The sequence below is a fragment of the Plasmodium malariae genome (assembly GCF_900090045.1).
Source record: "Plasmodium malariae genome assembly, chromosome: 12".
Taxonomy (NCBI): domain Eukaryota; phylum Apicomplexa; class Aconoidasida; order Haemosporida; family Plasmodiidae; genus Plasmodium; species Plasmodium malariae.
In genome coordinates this window covers 337,182-358,241 of record NC_041786.1, presented here as the reverse complement: position 1 = coordinate 358,241, position 21,060 = coordinate 337,182, and the positions used below count along the sequence as shown (strand labels likewise).

The following is a 21,060-nucleotide window of genomic DNA, read 5'->3' as shown; positions in this document are numbered from 1 at the left end:
CGCTCTATGTGCAGACTCGGGAATGAACATATATGTGTAATTTACGCAAGAAGGGAAAAACATTTATACTAAAACATTTGCATAGCAATATTTTTCGCCTATATTAAAGTTAAATTGTAGTTAATGTGAAACAATACATTAGCATTTGATTGTCACATACGTTGTTCAAAACGCGAAAGAGTAGTTATTTTTATACCTACATTGTATATATATATACGTACATACATAAGTACGTACATATGCCCATAGGCGTATATTTATATTATAGCACTATAAAGTAGTATGCTTTGGGATCGGAGTTTTTCTAATTTTTACAAGTATCAAAAAAAAAAAAAAAAAAAATACGATGGAAATAGTAATATATTATTTTTGTGTTATATTGGCGTATATTAAAGTATTGTTACAGTATAATATGTATTAGCTGCACACTAGTATGTAAAGTTAATCACTATTATGGGCGAATAAAGTTTTTCAAGTACATTCATTGATTATGGTAGGTCTCATAAACAAATGAAAGGAAGTATAGTGCGTTATTGTACGCCCAAAGGTAAATATCGTAAATGTATTATTGTAAGTGTTATACAAAATAAAAAATAAAATAAAATAAAAAAAAAAAAAAATAAGATAAAATAAAATAAAATAATAAAACAAATGCTTAGGTAAAAATTAAAAAAAATAAGCAAATAGAAATGTAAGAAGATACAAAAATGTACAAAATAAATACACAAATTGATACAACAAATAATGCTCAGTAAAATGACGTGTTGTTAATTAGGTGGATGATAATTTTTTTTTTTTTTTTTTTTTTTTTTTTACAAATTAAATACATTTTGAATTAAATAAGAAAATGAGTTTTCATTTAGTATAATCTTATTACAGCTTGGGAGAGTTGTCACATGTTCAAAAGGGATACGTCCATCCTTAGTTCTATTACTTGAATCATCCCCTCCATTTCTGGCTTCCACGTTAGCTACTACATCCCCTCGCTGTGCTTCTCTACCGGCTACTACCCTTTCATCGGCTTCTTTTTTTCCCTGAATAGAAATACGCAGCATGCTATCTTGAAGTGAAACCGCATCATTAAATTTTGCTAACTTATTCGTAGTGTAAAAATTATTTACTACACTTTTGAGGGATTTTAATTTGCTGTACACATGAGCCCTCTCTTGAGCTAACTTTTGGGCGCACTTTTGAGAGTGCCCTTTGCTGCTACTTCCAGTATTTGTTTGGTCATTAATACTACCAATAGGTGTATTCAGTATTTGTGTGAATATATCGTTTTTTAAAATTTTGTAAGATTCAATGATGTCAACAATATGTTGAATTGATTTATTATTTTCACGTGGAATAAAAGAACTGCTTAATGTCGTTTGATACAATTTATTTTTAAAATAATCCGTTTTGCATCTTTTTAATTTGCTTTTAATTATTTCACAGTTATAAATATCATCATATAACATTGAATGTTTTGTATTAGAAAAAAAGGTATTATTATCTTGAAGAAGTTGATTCTCATTTAAGGTAATTTTTTTTTTTTTTTTTTCATTTTTTATTTCCCTCGTATTGTTTGGAGAATCCACTTCGTTGCTATTAATTTCATTAGTTTCTTTTGGAGGATTTTCATTTTCTAAGGAGTGATTAAAATTTATTGCTAAAGAATCAAGATATAAATCATTGTAATAATTAATTTTTTGATCAAATAGATAGTAATGTTTATTTATTTTTGTCAAGAAATTTTCATAATATAAGTTATTTATAATTCTTTTCATATAATAAATGTCTAGATTTGATTGTTCGAAGTTTTTGGTAGACCCTATATACTTTTTTTTTTGTTCATAATTTTTTAATAACTCATTGTATTTATTCTTCAGTTCGTTGTAATTTTTAGAAATATAAGTAATTTCATTTAAACTTTCATTTTTGCTTTTTCGTAAATCAGTAATAATACTTAAATATTCATTTTTTTCTTTTTTTAAAATGTCAAAGTCCATTTTTATTTTATTAAATTTTTCTTCTCTAATTGTTAAAATATTAATATTCTTTTCTAGCATTTGAATTGTATTTGTGCATGACATTACTTTTTCCTCTAATTTTTTTATCACCCCCTCCTTCTCTTCTAAGTCCTTAGGTTCTATTATCCTTTTGTTTTTTTTCGACATTACGTTATTGTAAATTTCTATATATTTTTCAAAAATTTTGAAAATAAATAATTTTTTCTTTTCTTGTATATCAATTGAATAAATATTAGAACTTTCTAAAATGGTTTTTAATTCTTTTAAAATGTAGTTACTTGTTTTACTTATTGTACTGCTTAATTCTTTTCCCCATTTTTCATTATTTGTGTTACTTATGTTATTGATGAGTACCTCTTTGTACTTTTCTGTGTACCTTATAAAATTTTTAAATGAAATTTTGTACTGCTTAGTCATAAAATGAAAATTGAGAATTTTTTGTGGTGTCTTTATTAGTTTTAGTACCTCCTCACATTTTATAATTATCTCCATTTGTATATTTAAGTCAACTTCGTTGGAAAAATGGACATATGTGTCCTTATCAATTATCAGGAGGATGCTAACTGCACTGGCGGTGTTCAAAAAGCAGAACATCTCGAATGAAGATACAGTTTCGTTTGTATTCATTTCTCGCACGTCCTTGGATTTTATCTCCTTTTCCTTATCGTTCATTTGGTTATTCTTTTCAATATAGTAAATATGGTCGATTTCTCCATTTTCATCCATTTCGTGGTTACTGTATATTTTCGTAGTCATTTTGTACCTCTCCTTTTCGTATATCGCATGCCGCTTTGACTGGTAACTCTTTTCCTCCATTTTTCTATCATCCGGTTTATCTAATTGCACATGGGTAATAAACAGTGTGTTGTGCATATCTATTAGCATACTAGTTAACATATTAAGTGTTGAGTAATCAATGTTATTAGAGAACAATTTGAATTTAATTTTTTCCATAAACTGTTCTAATATATATTTAGATAGACAAAATATGTTGGCAAGTCTATCATCTTGTAACAATTGGATGTTATTATATCTATTCGCGCTTTTAATAATTTGGACATATTTTATTATACATACAAGAAAATTACAGAGTGTTATTGAAAAATAAATGCCAAACCTAATACTACCCTTTTCTAAGGATAGGACATAAGAAGGATGATCATTAATGTTTGTAATTATTTCTTTTAAATACGTATCGCGTATATATATCAAAAGGAGCAAGGACATATTTACACAGTCCATAATATCATTCACTATTTTCATGTTGCAATATAGGATTTCTACAATATTTGAAAAGCTTAATTTGCTAAGGGCAAATGCTTCTGAGGTAGTTAAGTCTTTTTTTTCATTTTCCATTGTAGGCATACTAATAGGAAGCATGTTTTCTTTTTGTGGGTTCGTCTTTGAAATGTACTCAGTTAGAATTTTCTCTTTTAATAGGTTCATCTGTTCATCGTATGTGACTTCCTCTTTTTGTTTACTTCTTTCTGTGTTATAAATGTTGCACAGATGGTGGAAGAGAAGACTGTTCACTGCCTTTTCATCCTCTAGATTGAAGATATTATTACGGCTATTATAGGCGCAACTACCATCACTGCTTCCAAGGACGCCATTACTTTTTCCCCTTTTAATGCCCTCTATCGGGGAAGAGCTTGATATCGAGTTAATGTACTTCAAGACTAAGTGCCTATTCGCGTTGCTCACTTTATATTTTACTTCATAATAGTTTAGCAAAACGTTGAGTGCATTAAATTCTTCTAATTTGACTTTCCATTGAATATTATAATTTTCTATGGCTTTTTTTTTTCTTAGTTCTTCTGTAAGTTGTTCATTAATTTTTAACGTTGCTAGTAACGTTTTGTCCTTTTCTTTTTTACACTTCAAATATCTGTCACTTATGTTAGTAATAATTTGAAAAAAATTCTTAATTTTATTATTGGCTATACATAATTTATTTCTTGTATTTTCTAATTCGACTATTACTTGTTCATTTACTTTCTTATTAACATCATTAAGTCTATCATTTATTTTTATTATTTCTTTTAGTAAATTATTATCATTCTTTGTCTCTAAGTTATTGTCTATCATAGAACAAATTTTACTTTCTGCTTCATCTTTCTTCTTTTTAAATGATATAATTATACTTTTCAATTTTTCTAAAATTTTTTTATACCCATCTATTTCTTTTTTTTGTTTGTTAATAATTTTTTGCAGCTCTCTGTTTTTTTTAACCTCTTTCTCTTTTTCCAGACTTAGAATATTTAAATTAACGTTTAGAAATTCGCACTGATTCTCCTGTGTGTGGAGGTAGTAAGTAGAGAAAGAAAAAAGAGGAGTAAAGTTTTTAGGTGCACATGATAATTATTATTTCAGGATGCAGTTAAGTATATAGCTATATTTTTAAGTAAAGTACGGAGACATGTAACGGTAAATAATCAATAATATATTAGTATGTACGTAGCTTAGATAAAATGGGAATATTTTTTTAATTACCATGTACTTATATTTCATTGAAACATCTCTCATAAATATTTCATCATTTCGCTCTTGCCCATTTTTATCACTAGAATGGTTTGTAAATTTCTGTAATGTTTTCTTCAAAATTGAATGCTCTAATTCAATCTGTTCGTACTTTTTCATCCAAGTGTCTCTTTCCTAAAGGGAGGTAGTACACCCACGTACAAACACAAATATATATATATATATATATATGTATATATATATATATATATATATATATATATATATATATATATATATATATATATATGTATATATATGTGCATACCACGTAGATCATACATACAATATGTTGTGTAAACTACTATATATTCAGTGCATAGAGTGAGCTACATATGCATAATATCACTGCAAAAAAATTTACATATATATATATACATTACCTCAATCAAGCTTTTAGTGTCCAATCCTCCCTAAAAATATGCCAATATAAAAAGAAAAAAAGAAAAAAATGTTAAATATGTACTTCTTTTGTTTAAATATGATGTAATAAAAATTTTGATAAAAATATAGTGTTACAAATAAAATAGTAGAAATTCTATGTAGTTTTTGTTTATATAATGAGTTTTTCATAATGAATTTTGAAGACTTTTTGGCTTTATGTAAATGTATAGAAAATTTTTGGAAAAATGTTTTTTACAAGTCTTGACTTCTTTGAGCAAGTATTTCCAGCATATGAAAATGAAAATGAGAATACATGCAAGATAATATGGACAAACACGAATACAAATGAGTTAACACAAAAATGTGCTTATAACAGCATGTTTGTTGAAGGTTTAGCCTTATATTTTTCCTAATAATATGCATTTGAACTCAGCTAAAAATTGGATCTTTTTTTTTTTTTTTAACTTCGTTCTTTGTGGAGCATAAACGTGTAGTCGTATAGACGTAAAATGGTATAAACGTATAGTCGTATAGACGTATGATGGTATAAACGTATAGTCATATAAACATATAATCGTATAAACGTATAGTCATATAAACATATAATCGTATAAGTATATCATATAAACATATATCGTATAAACGTATATTCATATAAACATATACTCGTATAAACGTATATTCATATAAACATATACTCGTATAAACGTATAGTCGTATAAACGTATAGTCGTACAGACGTATGCAAATAGCATTATGTGTATTTTGCGCTTACATTTAAGCCCATTTTTATGCCTCAGGTTATGACGTAATTTATTAATATGCTAATATACTAATTTTTTAATTCTTTAATTCATTAATTTTATTGATGTCTAACTGAAAAATAAATAGGCATGCATGCTTGAAGCATAATGAAGAAAAAAAAAGCCTCCATTAATTTTTTCATTTCATCTGTTAAGCTCACATTTTATTTTGCCTAAAAAAATTTTTTTTGCAAAATGGGACCTCTTTAACATTAGCAACATAAAAGTGAAAATAAAATAAATCATATATGGTAAGGTACGATATGATAAATAAAATAATAAAACAATGGAACACGTGCGAGAAGACAATTTTTCCTCTTAAAATTTCCAAAAAAAATGAATTTATTACAAATAAATTAAAAAATGTACATAATACCTACATTTCGCGTTATTATGTACAGATATGTAATTCATATATTGTCAACATTTAATGTTATAATGTTATGTGATTTGATTTGATTTGATTTGATTTGGTTTGATTTGATTTGATTTGGTTTGATTTGATTTGGTTTGGTTTGATTTGATTTGATTTGATTTGATTTGATTTGGTTTGGTTTGATTTGATTTGATTTGATTTGATTTGATTTGATTTGATTTGATTTGGTTTGGTTTGATTTGGTTTGGTTTGATTTGATTTGATTTGATTTAATTTTTTTTATACAATTATGTATACCAAATGATGTGTACATTTGTGCGCTTACATATATGTTGATGAGCTAAACAAACTGGTGTAATTTTCATTAGTTACCATAGACCTAGCAGACTTTTTCAAGAATTATTATTTTTTTTTTATTTGAAATGTATGTATAAGTATCATTTACGAATTACTTATATTTGTATAAATTTATTAATGAGGAAAAAGAAAAAAAGAAAAAAAAAAAGATAAAAATAAGGGGAAAATTACACTTTTCATAACTTTACGCTGTTACGAAAAATATTACAATTTAAGTAATTATCTTAAAAAAAAAAAAAATAGAATAAAATAAAGCAAAATAAAGTAAAGCAAAATACAGTAAAGCAAAATACAGTGAAGCAAAATACAGTGAAGCAAAATACAGTGAAGCAAAATAAAGTAAAATATACGCGTACACACACGTTACATGTGTGTATATGTACGAAATGAAAATTATAAAATCCGAAAGTTCAGTATAACGCTGATAATTTTATTCAAAATAGTGTATTTTATTTTTCAAATTTAATTATTCCCAAGTAAATTAACAAGTATTGAATGATATTATCTTATCTGCTAGTTTACTGAATAGCTTAATGCTTATATTTTACCACATATGTGCTTCATTAGTTACATACATGTACATATATATGTATGTTTTTATATATATGTACACATATGTGCACTTGCTCTATGCCCCTTCTCACTTTTTGAAGGGCTTATAAGACAACCAATCCATCGAAGAGATAATCATAAATTTTATTTCTTTGAAATAAATAAAATGAAGGATGATTTTATTACAGCTCACAGTTATTGGTTATATAAACACTGGAAAGACATCCCTAATAAATTCCATCATGAATAACGAAGTTTTCAGCAAATACGCTCATACAGATATGCCCATGTAATGCAAATATAAACGCAAGAACATATGAACTCAGACGCGTACATACATAAACATGTACATATAAAATAATTATACTTACGGAAATATATACATATATTACAAAATAATCTTTTAAAAATTTTGAAGGGTGTATTATAAGGTGCACAAGGACAAGAACCGAACTTTCTGCGTTGAAATAGAAGACACCTCCGTTGATGTAGACATAAATATTTTCACAAATATGCTAAGGAAAGAAAGTATACTTATCTTTTCGAAATAAAAATACTTGGCTTCATGTATATGAATGAGTCGGACAAATGCGCACACATACATACATGCTTACATACATACGTACTTACATACATACGTACTTGCATACATACGTACTTGCATACATACGTACTTACATACATACGTACTTACATACATACGTACTTACATACATACGTACTTACATACATACGTACTTACATACATACGTACTTACATACATACGTACTTACATACATACGTACTTACATACATACGTACTTACATACATACGTACATATATATATATATGTATACCTGCGCATGGTTGTATTGTGCACGCCAACACAAGTAACTGCAAAACTATTTCGTTCTCTCAACGAAAGAAAAGTATGCTCTGTTCAGAAAACATATGCTAATGCGCTTGTCTATTCTTATATTTTAAAATTCTTAACAAAATGAAAATTTAAAATATAATTCTTCACAGTAACAACCAATAGTAACACCACGAGAAATCCAGTATTCAGTTTCTTTGAAAAGCCATCCATTCCTTTTAAAACAGAAGATAAATATAATTCAATTAGCTATGGTTAAAAAAAAAGAAAATATTCATTATTTTTTAATTTTTGCAGTTGTTTATAATGCTATGAGATATTTCTATTGTCGAAAAAATAAAAATTCTATAATATTAACCTAAATATGTACACATAATTGATGTTTATAAAACATGATTTGTGTGTGTGTATTTACTTTTTTTTTTTTTTTTTTCAGGGAGGATGGCTTATTTTCTCGTTTTTGATCTTACAAACCCTTCAACACTTGAATATGTTAAAACGGTTTATTTAAACATGTCAAGTGTATATGAGAGATATTACGTAATTATGAAAAATTATGGAATATTCTTCTTTTTTCTATTTACCGCATATTTTTATGCCTTAGTACTTTTTCGTGCGTCTAATTCTTATATATATACCTCTTTTTTTTTATTCACTGATTTAATTTTTATTTATTTATTTTTTACTTTCTATTTTTTAGACACTAAAACCATTTATAACCCTTGTTGGTAATAAATCTGGTAGGAATTCCTTCCAAAGCTGAGCTAATATACATACACGTATATATATGTACGCACACCTATATATACGTAAACATATGTATATATATGCATATATACATATGTGCATAAAAATACACGTATGACTCTGCTTTTGTACGTGCGCTAGATTTAGCAAGTGAAGACTCCGAGTTAGTTAGGCAAGCTGAAAACTTCGCGTAAGCTTTTTAGTATTGTTCATTGAAGCAGTTTATATTTTGTGCTATATCTTAAAAATGAAAATACATTCATACGTAAGCGCATACAAATATATATATATATATATATATGTATGTATGTGTGCTTATGTATATATGTGTGTGCTTATGTTTATATGTGTGTGTGTATGTTTATATGTGTGTGTGTATGCTTATATATGTGTGTGTATGCTTATATGTGTGTGTGTATGCTTATATGTGTGTGTGTATGCTTATATGTGTGTGTGTATGCTTATATGTGTGTGTGTATGCTTATATGTGTGTGTGTATGCTTATATGTTTGTGTGTATGCTTATATGTGTGTGTGTATGCTTATACGTGTGTGTGTATGTTTATATGTGTGTGCTTATATATATATGTGCATAAATATACCCATACGGAAGTTTCATTTTTCCCCTTAAAAAGCAACGAAAACATGGTTCAGTTGTGGCTAACATCAGCCTTTACAGGAAAAAACGTTAAAAAGGTTAAAAGATTATTTTTTTTATTTCTGCAAAATTATTCTACATATTAATAAGAACTACGAGATGAACAGTTAATATAATTAAATAATATATCGGAATAATTATGGAAATAACAATAGTAAATTTTGTTTTTTCAACTTTTAGCTGTTCTTGCACATGGTTAATATGGTTTACAATAACACGAACTTGTGGAAATATGATATAGAAGACGTAATAAAAAAAAATATATATACATATATATATATATACAAATGCGACAAAGAATAAAGCATATGATAATTATAACCAAAAAAAAAAAAAAAAAAAAAAAAAAGAAAATTACTATTAAATAATTGCACCATTTTATTGTATTTATCGAATTTTTTTTTTTTTTTTTTTTTGAAATATTACCATATTAAATATAATTTATACACCCCTTTGTATTGCGTAGTTTTACATATATGTTAATGTGTCTACCTGCTTATTACTTTTATCCTGTTAGCACTTTTTTTTGTTTCTGAGTATTATAAAGTTCATTTTAATGTTCAACTGTATATGTACTCAAGTTGGCACATATATGTACACATGTAAAATATGCTCATTCTACATATTATTCCTTTTTCAGTCAGGGTCTGAGTCGTCAGAAAGTTGATCTTATTGGCATGAGTACAGAAGGCTATGAAAAATTTTCTTTCCTTTTTAATTTTTAAAACAATTCAAATTATGTAAAAAGAAAGTGTTCGCATAACCGACTTTTTATATGCCTAGTTATTTAAAGATAAGGGGAAATAAACATTTTAAATGTTTAACAGAGAAAAAATATATATGTATTTGTACACACATGTATCAACTTCATTTATCAATAGTTATGACGTCAGAACTCCCTTTTTTGTAGCGCTGCAAGTACAATTTCGCGTTTTATTTTAGGTGCACTTCCTTTTTAACACCATATTTATTCATTTATTTTTGAATTTATTATATTTTTTATTTTTTTCTTTTTTACATTATTTTTAATTAAAATTATTATTAATATGAATGCAAAACACATTTGCATTAGAGTGAAAAAGAGACCATTGTTTAATGAAAATTAAATATACAAAAAACATGGCATATATATGTATATACATGCATGCATACAAATACTGTTATAGTAGTTTTAGTCATGCTGAACAAGCCATTTTTTACTATAAATTTTTTGTTTACAACAGAACAAACTACAAAAAATTGAAGCTGTTTCTTTTTGTCCATGATGAAGAAGAAAGAAATCATTAAAAAGATATACAAATTTGCAAATATGCAGATATATAAATATATATATGACAAATAATAAATAATAATTAGCTCTTTTTCTTTCCTGTTAATCATCCCCTTTTCCTTCTTTGGTGTTCTTAATTTACAGTTTTATTTTCTTTGCATTCAAATAAGAAATTCGTTAAGGATAACATAAATATATAGTTCATCTCAGAAAGTTGGTTGCAAGAAGAAAGAGGTATTTTTAATAACAAAAAAAAAAAAAAAAAGTGTTAAGCAAATTTTATTATTCTAGAATATAGAAAAGAATAATCTGCTTTAATTGTTTTTTAAAATAGAACAATTTATATATAAAATATAATTTTTTAAAATATAGCAATTTATCATATTTAAAGGGAAAAAAAAAAAAAAGCACCTTTTTTATATACTTAAAAAAAAATATATATATATATATATATATATATATACATTTAACATACGGTCTTAAGATTAATATAATAGAGTAGTTTTAAAAGAATTAATATTATTAATTATTACATATTACCTATATTAAATTTTGCAAAAATATATGTAACATTGATGAAAAAAAAATGGTTTTTTTTTAAAAAAAATTTCTGATTAGTAAGGTATAGAAGCTTAGCTTCAGGATACTCTATTATAATTCTTGTTTTTTTTTTTTTTTTTTTTTTTTTTCTTTCTATATTTTTATTTTGGTTTTTACGTTAAAATTTGAAAAATTATTATTTGTCAAAATATGTTCTTTTTATATGTACATTTTTTAAGTGCAAAAGGATAAAGCAACACTATAATGTTAAGAAGTGGATAATTTTCTTCTAGCTTTTGAAAAATAAGAAAATAATAAAATATAGGTTCTTGCAAGGCAATAAATAGTAAAATGCAGGTTTCAAATCATTAATGAAGAAAAATTGTACTATTAAAAATTCGTCAACCAAAGTATGTGATGTTAAAGGGAAAAAAACTGAGCGTAAAACTTTTTTAAGATTTACCTGACCCATACATTCTCTTGTAGCTGAAGCTGTTTTTATTTGTTGGTTGATACCAGTATGATAAGGAAAAAATACACGTTCATAAATGAGAATTATACATACGTGTGCATACGCATACGTATACATATACGCACATATAGGAACATATACGTACATATACCTATACTTACATATATACATGTACTTATATGTTCCACTTCCTTCCAAAGTATAATGTGCACGTATAGGAAGGACTCACAATAAACACAATTTTGAACTTTTTTAAAAAATTTTATCCTATAGAATATATGCACATATCAAAAGAGGGCCCCTTTCAGAACTACAAGTGAGTAACAGATGTGCAAGATATTTATGTCAGTCTTCAAATAAAACAACTGAAAAATTAAAGGTTGAGAATGCATATAATTCAAATAATATTGCTTTAACAAATATTGCAAATTAAGTAAGGATTATGTTAAAAAAGGGAAAAGCAACTAAACAAAATGAAAATGATTTAGAAATAGAGAACATACTTATAAGGGGGAATTTATCAGAAAAAGAATTAAAAAATATGGATTTGTCTACATTACGTTCAATGAGTAAAGATCATAATAGTCAGCTTACCTATCAGTTATTAGACCTTTTGATGAATAATTTATAAGAAAAGATATTACGAAAGGATGTTCAAGATTTATAGTATCATGAATGCAAACTGCATAGGTATAGATATATTCTTATGGTTTATAATATATTTAAGTATTTGCAAAAGAATATGAAACAGTTCAATTTATATGAGCTCTTTGTACGACGTGTTTGGAATACGTGTATTTATCTTTTGTCACTTATATTAACAAATAAGGAGAAATATCTCGAAAGCTTTTTTAAACGTTCTACTTATAAGAAAAAACCTTCTACGAAAAAGAGGTATGAAAAATTGTCAAATCAAAGCAGAAAGATATTTGATACCTTGTGTGCAGATATGTGTAATGAGTGCATACAATTAATAGACAGAAATATCAAAAAAAAAGAAGAAAGAAAATATAGTTGTCAAGGTGTAATTGAAATTTTTAAAAAATCTTAACAAATATTGGAAATATGCGTACATATTTTGTAACCTTGGGGAAGTGAAAAAAAAATAAAATAAAAATATGATATAATAAAATAAAAAAAATAAAATATGATAAAATAAAAATAAAAAATAAAATAAAATAAAACTATACTGGTAACCTGTTTCTATATCGTGGCAAATATTATACAAAAATTTCGGAGGTCTATAAATATTTATATATATATACATATATGTATATATATTATCAATACACGCGTGCAAAAGTTTTTACGCAGAATTTAAGCTATTCAAAAAAAGCTCATTTAAAAAAAAAATAATATGTCGTTATAATTTTTTGAGGGCTTTGCGCCTTTATTAGTATGCTCTGTTTGATATATTTATTTTAATATATACCTGTCCCCTTCATCTCCTTCCTTTCATTTTTTTGTATTTTTTGTATTTTTTGTAACAAATATATATTATAGTAAGTAAAATATTTATACTGCCTTATGCAGTTAATTTAAACTTTATATATTTTATTACATGAATTATTTTAGCTCTATTCGTGCAATACTTTCTTTAATTATTGTGCTCCGTGTTACACATTATATATCTTTGTACATTTTGGGGGCATATTTAAATAACATATAATTGCATGGATATAGTATAAATATATATATATACATAAATGTTTGTATGTATGTATATATGTATGTATGCATATATGTATGTATGCATATATATGCACACATACATATACACCATTCTATATTGCGTATAAAATATGTTAAATGACCTATTTTTTGGAAAATTATTCGTCGGAATGTGAAAGTGTATTATTCAATGCTTACTCGCCTACAACTATATTATCCATGCTTGGGAAAGAATTCATAATATATAAACTTCCGTCGTATAATTATACATTTTTCGAAATTACTAGCGGCGATTTTAACACTATTTATTTGTATATCTGTTCATTTGTTCGTTTGCTTATTTGATTCTTTTCTTTTTCTTATTTTTAGTAGGGTCGCACAATAATTCAGCTTTTAATATTTTATTGTAAAATGCATTTTTTGCCCTTCTAAAATTATTCACAATTGTTTCGCATAATTTTTTAAGTTTTTATTTCATTTCGCTTATTTATATGTTTATTTGGTTAATTGTTAATTTCATTTTGACTATATAACTCGTAATAACACAGTTTTTCTTTCATTTCACATTTATTTTCAAGATTTAGTTAAAATAAAAAGCAAAAATTAAATCAAAAACAAAACGCAAAAGTTTCCACGCTATATAAAAAAAACAAAAAAATAATATTTTCAATAAAGCAAAACAATAAGGCGAAACAGTAAAACGCTAAATAAAATAAAGCGAAACAAAATAAAAAAAAAAGCAAAACAAAGCAAAATAAAGCAAAATAAAGAAAAACAAAGCAAAATAAAGCAAAATAAAGAAAAACAAAGCAAAATAAAGAAAAACAAAGAAAAACAAAGCAAAATAAAGAAAAACAAAGCAAAATAAAGAAAAACAAAGAAAAACAAAGCAAAATAAAGAAAAACAAAGCAAAGCAAAGCAAAATAAAGCTAAACAAAGCAAAATAAAGCAAAACAAAGCAAAACAAAGCAAAATAAAGCAAAACAAAGCAAAATAAAGCAAAATAAAGCAAAATAAAGCAAAATAAAGCAAAATAAAGCAAAACAATTTGGAGACAAAAAAAAGATAAAATGAAAAATACAAATAAAAATACATATAATACGGCCATTATTATATTTTTTACTTATCCTTTTATTATATAAATTTTGTGAACAAATATGTGGATAAACAAAATAGGAAACAAAAGTGCTTCCTTTATAAACCATAAGCATTTTCATCCAGGTACATTTACCCAAAAGAGATGAATTATGACAAAGTTGCACTTGTGTATTACATATGTACACATATATATATATATATATGCATAGTATGTGCAGTTTCTCATAATATGTATGTGCTTATACTTACAATCCTTGAATTTGCAAAATATGATTATATCATCTTGTGCGTGTTTACCAATGTTCACTTACCCAAAATTTTCAGGGAATATAAAAAATTTAGAAAGAGTATGGTTAGCTGAAGAAAGCGAACGAAAAAGAAAAGAAGAAGAAGAAAAATACTTAAAAAAGAGAGAAGAGCAATACAAATTGTATGTTTTAAAAAAGCAGTTAACAAAAAACGAAGAAGATAATAAAAACGCCCTGCATAATAATATACTGTACGATATAAACAAAGAAAGGAAAAAAGAAAATACAAACAAGAAAATTAATATCACTTTTAGTGAAAATGAACAAAATGGAATTGATGCAATAAATAATAAATTAATTATAAAATCGAAATATAATGAAGACTTATTTGTTAAGAACCATAAGTCCATTTATGGTTCATATTATGATATAGAAAAAAAAAAATGGGGGTACAAATGTTGTAAGAAAGTTAATAAAAATTCTATATGCACAAGCAATGATTGTGATAATACAAAAATTAATAATACAAATGGCGTGTGTGTCAAAAAGAATTTAAGCAAATCAAAAAAGAAGAAAAAAAAGAAGAAAAAAAACATTGTTGATAACAGTATTTCTGCGCTTTTGAATAAAATATTGTGATATTTATATGTATATATATATTTTTTTATTTTTTTTTGAATAAATATTTAATTTGTCTATTCATAAAATTCGCATCACAATGCGAATATACAATTATGGTATCAACTTTTTTAGTGCAAAACTTTTAAATATGTACAACTGGGAATTATTATTTTTGTGTATGTGCGTGCGTATAATACACAATTTTATGCCCAAGGATTATTTATACATTCATAAAATCTTATGTGATAAGTAATGAAAAAGGAAAAAAAAAGCTTTGAAATAAAAATAGATCTGCAAAACTTACATTTTAGCAATCTTGGCAGCTTTGTGAAAGCATAAAGTGTACGACATAAATTAACGAATTATATGCACACGTATGTATATATATATACATAAGTGTACGTCTATTCAAATAAACAAAGCGCTTTAAAAGAAACCCTTTTAGATACTATAATTAAAAAAATTATTTGATCAGTGATGTATTAAAAAATGTAAAAATTAACAAGAATTGACATGCAAATTTGTTATTAAATAATATGATATATTTTTTCAGACGTTTTAATTGTTAATTTTGGTATTATTAAATGATTTAGTTTTTTCAAAAACTATAACAAAAAAAAAAAAAAAAAAAAAGTCAAATATAAATAGGTTACATATATATAATATACGTAAATCTGCCATGAAAAGGTGCAAATTTGATGGTTCATTAAAACAGAATATTTTTTTAATATAATTGATTTACATAAATATCAGAAAGATTCAGCAAAGTTGTTGTATATAAGTTACACATAGATAAGTTTTTCATCAATTTTAACATTATAAAATACATTATTTTTTTAAGGTGCACTGCTTCTCAGGTTTTTGTATTATCTTCTCATTCGTTTCGAGGCCCTGTAAAAAGGAGTAAATTATTTTATAAATTTTAATCATTTTACTTACATTCACGTTGAAAATTATTATACACACATTCGTAATATATACATACATACATACGTACATACGTACATACATACATACATACATACATACATACATACATACATACATACATACATACGTACATACACACATACATACATACATACATACACATACATACATACATACGTACATACACACATACATACATACGTACATACAAATTTTGTGCTCAATGAGAACAATTCTATGTAGCTCATCCATTCTTGTGAATAAAGCTTTTACGGAGATTAAATTAATGTAACTTCTTTTATGGCAGTGTTACATGTACGTGTTATATTGTCTATTTTATATTGTTATATCGTACCTTTGCTCTTCTAATATAATTTACAATTTCGGTAGCAGTGTTATCCGTTAACTTAATGTCGAAATCTTCGTCATAAATTACGGATGAGCTGTCATTCAACAAAAAGATGTCCTCATTTAATTTATTCCAATGACTAAATTGAATGTCATATATTACATTACCTGAGCATTTTGATCTTAACTCTTCAGCTAATTTAAAAGAATTAAATAAAGGTAAATATGCATCTATACAGTACAAAAAATATCCATCTTTTATTTCTTCTGATAGTATAGAACATCTTCTTTTTAATAATACATTGTAAACTTTTCCTAGTACATTACTTTCACATGTTAAATTTAGCCTTAACATGGGTTCAAAAATTCGTAGTTTATTTTGTTGCATTGAATTTAAACAAGCTTCTTTCATTAAAGCAATAATATTACCAGCATTTATTTTATCTTCTAAGTTATCCTTTGAATTTCCATCTTCAAATGGTTCATCATTGGATGCCTCGTCAATAATTAACCCCTCAATTACGAATAGAGCTCCTCTTGGGGGAAGAAGTAGTATATACACGAGCATGTACATGTGTGTGAATTTTCATATGAATATATGTGCATGTACATGTGTGTGCATTTTCATATGAATATATGTGCATGTACATATGTATGATTATGCATATGTACATACTTGAGTACACATTTTATTTATGTACGTACACTTGAACGTACACACTTATGCGTACACATTTATCATGGAATAACGAAAAAGAATGTATAATATTTGTACATATCGTGTAAATATGCATTTTTTGTTTTCTATCCTACCTTATAGGTTCCTGAGCAATAGGACCATATTTGGATGCTAATTTAAATCCAAGAGATATATTATTCAAATAAATATTTATGTCACTATTTGTATCTGATAAATATGTATCGACAAAAGATCTTTGATTAATTATATTTTTGTATTTTTCATTTGTCAAAATATTGTCAAGTATATATTCATTATTTTTTTTTTTATTAAAGTATTTTTTTATATATAATAATGTGATACTACCATTTTGAACACAAATATCCCATAGTTCTAATTGGAAGTTTTTGTTTTTTCTCAAACTGCTTATTTTTTCATTATTATGATAGTTACTATCCCTTTTGGTGTTTTCTGTACTATTGTAATCATTCATTATATTTCTATCATTGTTATTATGTTGTGATTCTTCGTCATTAGAATCATGTGTCAAATTCTCATTAATGATCTGGTTTAGTTCATGTATTTTACTTTTCCCTTCCTTAACTTTCTCCTTATCTCTTTCTGCGACCTTTTCCTTTTCTTTGTCCTCTGCTTTGTCCCATTCTCCCTCCTCCCTCTTAACCGAACTGCTTACGATCGATTTACTCAGCCTGTTCTCTATTATATTATCATAATCAATATTATCAGAAAAGCACAAATCGTTAACACATTTTTCCAAATTGATTAAACATTGCTTGTACATAAAATATTCATTTTTACATGATAGGTCTATTTTGCTATAATTTAATAATGAAGGGGATATAGATCTATTTTCTAAAATTGTTTGTATATTTGAATAATGCTTATCAAAGAAATGTAGCATATTTTCTGGCATATCTAGTACGCTCAAAAAAACGTAGAAAGAATTATTATTTAACTTATGACATATGGTATTATGACTATAATTAAATAATATATTTAAAAAATGATTTTCTTTTTCTAAATTAATATTTTTAAACAGATGTTCTAAACCATCTTTTTTCATTTTTGTAAAATAATTACCATCGTCAGCATTATTATTACAAATACTGTTTTTTTCTTTGCTTATAATATTACAATTTTCGTTGCCTGCTACAATTTTGTAACTGTCTTTAGCTATTTCACCATTCATATTATTATAATTATAATTATTATTATTTTCACTAATTTTATGATGACTATCCATATGAATTTTCAAATAATAATTATATAAATCTTTTAAATTATCATGTATCTTATTTTTTTTTCTTTTCACTTTTATGTAATTGTCACTTATGCCTTCTCTTATAGATATGTTCGTATCGGACGTTTTTATTTCTATATTACTATATATGTTGACGAAGTCCGACAGACACTTTTGCATATGTATTTCTCCGCAAAATTTTAAAATATATTCACCCTTCTCGTTAAAATCTATGTCTATGGATGTATCACATGTATATAATAAAATTAAGCCATAAAGAAATTTATTCATGTCTTGAATATTTTTTGGTTCTATTATTGTGTGCAAAATTGTGGAGGATGTGTCAGAAAAAGGTAAAATAAATGAATCCATATTTTCCTGACTTGACAAGGTAATATTTTTATTTAAAAAAATGCCATCGTTGTTCATTAAAAATATATTGTGCTCTTTTTTATTCTGTTTGTTTTTTATTAATTTCATTAAAGTGTTGGATAAATATTGCAGATCCTCTGTATTACACGAACCACCTATGTTTAAAGGTGTGTTAATACAAAATTGATCATTCGTATTTTTTGTTTTATTATTTGTTGGTGTGCAATTACCTGACCTGTTCATAATTTTTTTTTTATTATCTAAAGAGCATCCATTGTTGTTTTCAAAAAGGGTTTCTTCTTCCTCTACTTCATCGACGTCCTTTTCTTTCTCTTCTTTCAATACTTCCTTAACTTCTTCTACTTTTTCTTCTTCCCCTCTTTCATTTTGTCCAACATAACCGTTGTTGTGCTGTCCAAATTTTTCACACAAATTATGATCTGACATGTTAATAATTTCTTGCTCCTTTAAGCCATTTATTCTATTTGTGTCATTATGTACACAACTGTGGTCACCATCATTTATAATCGACAGATATACAGCTACAATGTTTCCAGCAAATGCTTCATTAATAGGTAAAAGATCTCCTCCCATACATATATAAATTTTTTTAACGACAGTTTTAATACTTTTTCCGCAAATATATAAAATCATGTTTTGATATAGCATTCCTGAATAAATTCTACAAATAGAGAGGAATGTGTTTTTATCATAGAATCCCTTAAATCCTACTAAGGTATTATTATGTATATTTGCACAGATGTATTTAGATATATATATAATGGTAAACTCATTAGTTAATGAACAGTTAATAATATTCTTGTATATTTTTTCATTATATAAAGATGGGAAAATTTTAAAAAGTCTACTTTCATCAATTGATTTTGGAGAAGGAAACATTTCTATACATGCATTAAATATGGATCTAGAAAGATTTAAAAAATGGGACATTATATAAGTTAAAATAAAAGTATTGTTTTCAGAATTATTTTGTTGGTTTTTTTTTAAGAATTGATCCGAAATATTTAATTCGGAGCATAATTTTTTTATTTTGTCATCATCTCTATTTATTGTAGTAATATCATATATTTTCCAAAGAAAATCCAAAACAACTAGAGAAAACAAATTTTTTTTTTTTTTTTTTTTTGTACTCATATTATTACATGAATAGTTAGTATCATTAGGTATTTTTAAAATTTTCTTTTCTTTCATATTAAAATAGTATTGATTCCACATGTACTTTTTTATTTTATAAGAATTGTTCAAATCTATATTCATTTTTTTACAAAATAAAATTGAAAAAATATTCATATCAACACACCAGCAATGTATACTACTACATAGTAATACATTTCCTTTTAAAGGAGAATATGAATATTTTTCTAATTCTGATGTTTCAATATTTTCATTGTTCATATTTTCTTCAATATATAATTGATATATATATGCATTCACTTGTTCAATTATATTATTTATATGTTCATATGCACTTATACTATCCATATTTTGATTAGTAATTAACTTATCTATTTTATTAATTACTATAATGCTTTTTATCATTTCTTTCCATGTTTGCCTTAAAACAGTCTTCGTTTGACTGCATAGACCTTCTATGCAATCAATTAGAATTAACGAGCCATCACAAATTCTTACACACGTGGAAACCTCGGATGAAAAATCGACATGCCCGGGCGTGTCGATAATGTTAATTAGATGCGTGCCACTGCTTCTACTATTATTATGGTTATTATCACTAACATAATTATTATTTCTCGTTCGTACAAGGGATTCTTCATCATTTTCCTTGCTATCACCACATTCCTTTTCAATATTTATTGAATCCTTTCCGCATTTCAGAGCATTTTCGTTATTATCATTTTTTACAAATTCTTTATGGTTGACATGCATCTCATAATTTTCATTCTTTACATTGCACTGATTATTACCCCCTTTTGTACTATCAGTTATATCATTAAATATTTCACTTAGGTAAAGTTTACTGTATGTATGTTTTAAAAGAATACTTGAGCTCTTCATAGTTATTTGTCGCTTCTGTTCATCTTCTCTACTATCTAAATATTTCACTTTCCCAATATTCTTATCACTTATAATTTTATTAGAACTGATCAAGTTGTCAACAAGGGTTGTTTTCCCATGGTCTACATGAGCTAAAATGCAGATATTACGAATTTTGTCATTTTCATTAAGGTGTTTTATCAAATCCATAATAGCAAATATTTAAAAGGGCCTTAACAAAGAAAATTGGCTTTGTATACATATATATAT

General features: G+C 25.8%; 4 protein-coding genes across 4 annotated transcripts; 2 read left to right on the top strand and 2 right to left on the bottom strand.

The window, feature by feature from the left end:
* Window positions 1-812: 812 nt before the first annotated feature.
* Window positions 813-4,652, bottom strand: PmUG01_12016900 (conserved Plasmodium protein, unknown function; the record flags this gene model as incomplete). The annotated part of the gene is made up of 2 exons (XM_029006368.1): window positions 813-4,307; window positions 4,506-4,652. 2 exons carry the CDS (start codon window positions 4,650-4,652, stop codon window positions 813-815), a joined length of 3,642 nt encoding a protein of 1,213 aa, XP_028862863.1.
* Window positions 4,653-7,177: 2,525 nt separating this feature from the next.
* PmUG01_12016800 (GTPase, putative) lies at window positions 7,178-9,930 on the top strand (the record flags this gene model as incomplete). Its single annotated transcript, XM_029006366.1, has 9 exons — window positions 7,178-7,293; window positions 7,423-7,532; window positions 8,012-8,113; window positions 8,296-8,399; window positions 8,560-8,599; window positions 8,748-8,796; window positions 9,241-9,301; window positions 9,444-9,509; window positions 9,904-9,930. 9 exons carry the CDS (start codon window positions 7,178-7,180, stop codon window positions 9,928-9,930), a joined length of 675 nt encoding a protein of 224 aa, XP_028862862.1.
* Window positions 9,931-14,374: 4,444 nt separating this feature from the next.
* PmUG01_12016700 (step II splicing factor, putative) lies at window positions 14,375-15,202 on the top strand (the record flags this gene model as incomplete). The annotated part of the gene is made up of 2 exons (XM_029006365.1): window positions 14,375-14,438; window positions 14,640-15,202. 2 exons carry the CDS (start codon window positions 14,375-14,377, stop codon window positions 15,200-15,202), a joined length of 627 nt encoding a protein of 208 aa, XP_028862861.1.
* Window positions 15,203-16,012: 810 nt separating this feature from the next.
* PmUG01_12016600 (elongation factor Tu, putative) lies at window positions 16,013-21,000 on the bottom strand (the record flags this gene model as incomplete). The annotated part of the gene is made up of 3 exons (XM_029006364.1): window positions 16,013-16,075; window positions 16,470-16,998; window positions 17,276-21,000. 3 exons carry the CDS (start codon window positions 20,998-21,000, stop codon window positions 16,013-16,015), a joined length of 4,317 nt encoding a protein of 1,438 aa, XP_028862860.1.
* Window positions 21,001-21,060: the final 60 nt, after the last annotated feature.